The sequence below is a fragment of the Lithobates pipiens genome, unplaced genomic scaffold (genome assembly GCF_037356315.1).
Source record: "Lithobates pipiens isolate NorthernLeopardFrog02 unplaced genomic scaffold, aLitPip1_a1.2 Scaffold_8, whole genome shotgun sequence".
NCBI lineage: Eukaryota > Metazoa > Chordata > Amphibia > Anura > Ranidae > Lithobates > Lithobates pipiens.
In genome coordinates this window covers 666,874,250-666,877,747 of record NW_027507903.1, presented here as the reverse complement: position 1 = coordinate 666,877,747, position 3,498 = coordinate 666,874,250, and the positions used below count along the sequence as shown (strand labels likewise).

Genomic DNA, 3,498 nt, shown 5'->3' with positions numbered 1-3,498 from the left:
ATAACATTGGATGAGTTCAGGGGCAGTTGAAAATCTCTCAAAGTTGGGAGGTTTGATTATCTTTACTACCGTGGAAAAAAAACCTTCCTTTTCAGTACTGATCTGGATCAGCCTCGCCCTGTGTAGGAGGAAGTGACCCTCCCAACTGCATTCTTCTCCGGTGTCAGAGATTTTCACTTTCATTTCTCTCTTCTACTGTCAGCGATGGCGTCTGCTAACCTGAGAGCTGAGTTGGAGTGTTCCGTCTGTCTGAACATTTATACAGATCCTGTAAACCTGAGATGTGGACACAACTTCTGCCGGGTCTGTATTGATCGTGTGCTGGATACACAGGAGGGGTCTGGAGGATATTCCTGTCCTGAATGCCGAGAGAAGTTTCCGGATCGGCCTGCACTGCAGAGGAACATAACACTACGTAACATAGTGGGGAATTTCCTGTCTGCTCAGCCACATCAGGAAGAGTCCGGGGTCTTCTGTACTCACTGTGTGGACTCTCCTGTACCTGCTGTTAGATCCTGTCTGCTCTGTGAGGTTTCTCTGTGTGATAAACACCTGAGAGTCCACAAAAAGTCCCCAGAACACGTCTTATGTGACCCCACCTTGTCCATGGAGAGCAGGAAATGCTCCGTCCATAAGAAGATCCTGGAGTATTACTGCACTGAGGATAATACCTGTATCTGTGTGTCCTGCAGTTTGGCCGGAGAACATCGAGGACACCAGGTGGAGATGCTGGATGAGGCTTCTGAGAAGAAGAAGGAGGCACTGATGAATGTTCTGCAGAAACTTCTGACAAAGAGAGAGGAGACGGAGGAAAGAGTCCAGAGTCTTCAGGAACACAGGAGGAAAGTAGAAGAAAAAGCAGCTGGTGACACCGAGAGAGTCACTGCCCTGTTTAGAAATCTCAGGAGACGTCTGGAAGACCTGAAGAAGAGAATCTTGAGGGAAATCTCCGGGAGGGCAGAGCGGATCTCCATCTCCATCCGGGATCTGGAAATAAAGAAGGAGGAGCTGTCCAGGAAGTTGCGTCACATTGAGGAGCTGTGTAACGTGACGGATCCACTGACTGTCTTACAGGAATCAGACACAGGTGACTTGTGTGATACTGAGGATGGAGATAATGAGGACAGAGAGAGACATGAGGAGCTCCTCCATGATGGACGGGGTCTGGATGTGGATGGGATATCACACACATTACACACATTATCTGATATAATAAGAGGAGTAAATGTATACTTCTATATACAGGGAGCTGCAGACATATTACTGGATGTAAATACATCTCAGAATGATCTCCATATATCAGATGACAGGAAAACTGTATCCTTGTCAGATAGAAAACAGAATCGTCCAGAAACACCAGAGAGATTTCAGGATTATTATCAGGTGTTGAGCAGTCGGAGTTTCTCCTCAGGGAAACATTACTGGGATGTGGGTGTCGGGGGATCAGATGGATGGAGAGTCGGGATGTGTTACCCCAGTATAGAGAGGAGAGGAAGGCAGTCAGCGATTGGATATAATAAGAAGTCCTGGAGTTTGTGGAGGGATGGTGATCAGTATGGGGTGATACATGACAGGAAAGTTATCCTCTTACCCACCAACCTCTCCAGTAACAGAGTCAGGATATATCTGGATTATGAGGTCGGACTGATATCCTTTTATGATCTGTGTGACCCGATCCGACATCTCCACACCTTCACCACCACCTTCACTGAGCCCCTCCATGCTGGGATATGTGTAGGGGGAGGTTGTATAAAGATCTGTGGGAGGAATAGGGAATAATAGTAATAGGGAGAACTCCGCCCAGAGACTAATGATGTCACAAGGATGGGTAGTGGGATTGGTAGAATATTCAGCCAATAGGATAAAGCAGTGGGTGGGACTTGAGTCAGTGCCCTGCAGGTTTTTCTTATATTTGTGATTTTTCCCTCTGTCACTCCCTGTGATTGGGTAGGAGATCTCACCAGTTACTGGAGTAACAGTGAATGACATGTTCCTATTTGTCAGTAAAGAGGGGTGTGGCCTATCTATCTATCTATCTATCTATCTATCTATCTCATGACAATTACTTTCATTGTAATCATTAAACAGAAAGTTATCACAGTGTGTGACATCACCAATCTCCTCCTCTGGCCCCTCCCCCTATTCTCTGCCCCTCCCCTACATGCAGTTGCTCTGTGCGGGGTGCAGTGTGGTCGCTGTGATTGGATAGGATGGGGTCCCCTTTCCTCCTCCTATTCCATACAATCTATACTAAATAGAGATGAAAAGAAATGTAACAATCTCAGAGGAAATATATGAAGAAGGGATCTAGAGATTTACTGCTAAGACAATAAAATGTGATGTATCATTAAAGTGTATGTCCACCCATAATGTTTTCTTTTCTTAGTTTTGGATGGAGTGGGAAGAATTAGAACCCCTGTCCGGTTTTTACTGCTATCCAGGTCTCCATTTTACCAAGCAGGAAGTGAGGGGCGCTCTCCACAATTATAATAAAATCTGACTGGGGCTCTAGGCCTTCCCCTATTCTACTAAAAATGTATGTCTGGGTCCCCTTTGCTGCTTTCGTCTCACTTCCTGACCGGTACAATGTTGTCAGCAGGACAGGAAGTGAGGGGAATCCCCAGATAGCAGTAAAAACACAATGGGGGTTCTAATCCTCCCTCACTCCATCCAAAACTATAAAGAAAAGTTCTTAGCTTGGCATAGACTTTAATAGAATGTATCAGTAATATAATTGTGTTGGTGTCACTGTTATCAGCACTGAGATGTATATTGCTGTGCAGCATGTTCTCCGGTCTCACCCTCATCTTCCCCACCAGAGTGGACAATACCTTACAGAGACACGGCACACATCAGGCTGGTAATATGTAGAATATACGGGAAGACAGAGAGGGTAAGACCGGAGAACACACTCAGGGCTGCTGTTAGAGATCATGGGGCCCCGTACATTACCTGACAGGGACCCCCCAGCCTGGATGGGTGTGTGGGGTCAGGTAATGGCCCTGAAAACGGCTTCAGCCGCATGAACAAATTCATGCAGCCAGACTACCTGTGGGAAGGAACCCTTAATTATGTTTTTTTTTTACAATTTATTTTTGTTTTATTATTAAAAAATTTTAACAGCCCTGTGTGTGGGGGGCTTTTGTGGAATATCAGGGGTCCATACAGACCTCTGATGATACACTCTTGAGGCAGAAGAAGAGATTGAGGACAGAAATCCCCACTTCTTTCTCTGGAGCTGAAGCTGCAGGGAATGAATGAACAGGAAGTGTTCTGTACAGAGGCTTACTGTTCATTCACCAACCGAAGCATAGTAAGCACAGTTTATCATGCTTCAGTTTTGAATAAACACAGAAGTGATCATTATCAATCACTCACTGTGTTCACTGATAAATATGACATATTTACTGGTCCTCCTGTGTGCCCACAGCAGCTGACAGCTAGTGCTAGGTTGAGGAGGAGAAGCTGGCGGAGCTGTGGGGAGAAGAGGGCCACCAT

General features: G+C 45.8%; 1 protein-coding gene across 1 annotated transcript; it reads left to right on the top strand.

Annotated features, from left to right (window-relative positions):
* Nucleotides 1–204: 204 nt before the first annotated feature.
* Nucleotides 205–1,868, top strand: LOC143964260 (E3 ubiquitin-protein ligase TRIM39-like). Its single transcript, XM_077473959.1, has one exon. The coding sequence runs from the start codon at nucleotides 205–207 to the stop codon at nucleotides 1,777–1,779; it is 1,575 nt and encodes a 524-aa protein (XP_077330085.1). The 3' UTR covers nucleotides 1,780–1,868.
* Nucleotides 1,869–3,498: the final 1,630 nt, after the last annotated feature.

Excerpts from the sequence above, each read along its gene's own strand:
- LOC143964260 (XM_077473959.1), top strand. The coding sequence starts at position 205 with ATGGCGTCTGCTAACCTGAGAGCTGAGTTGGAGTGTTCCGTCTGTCTG.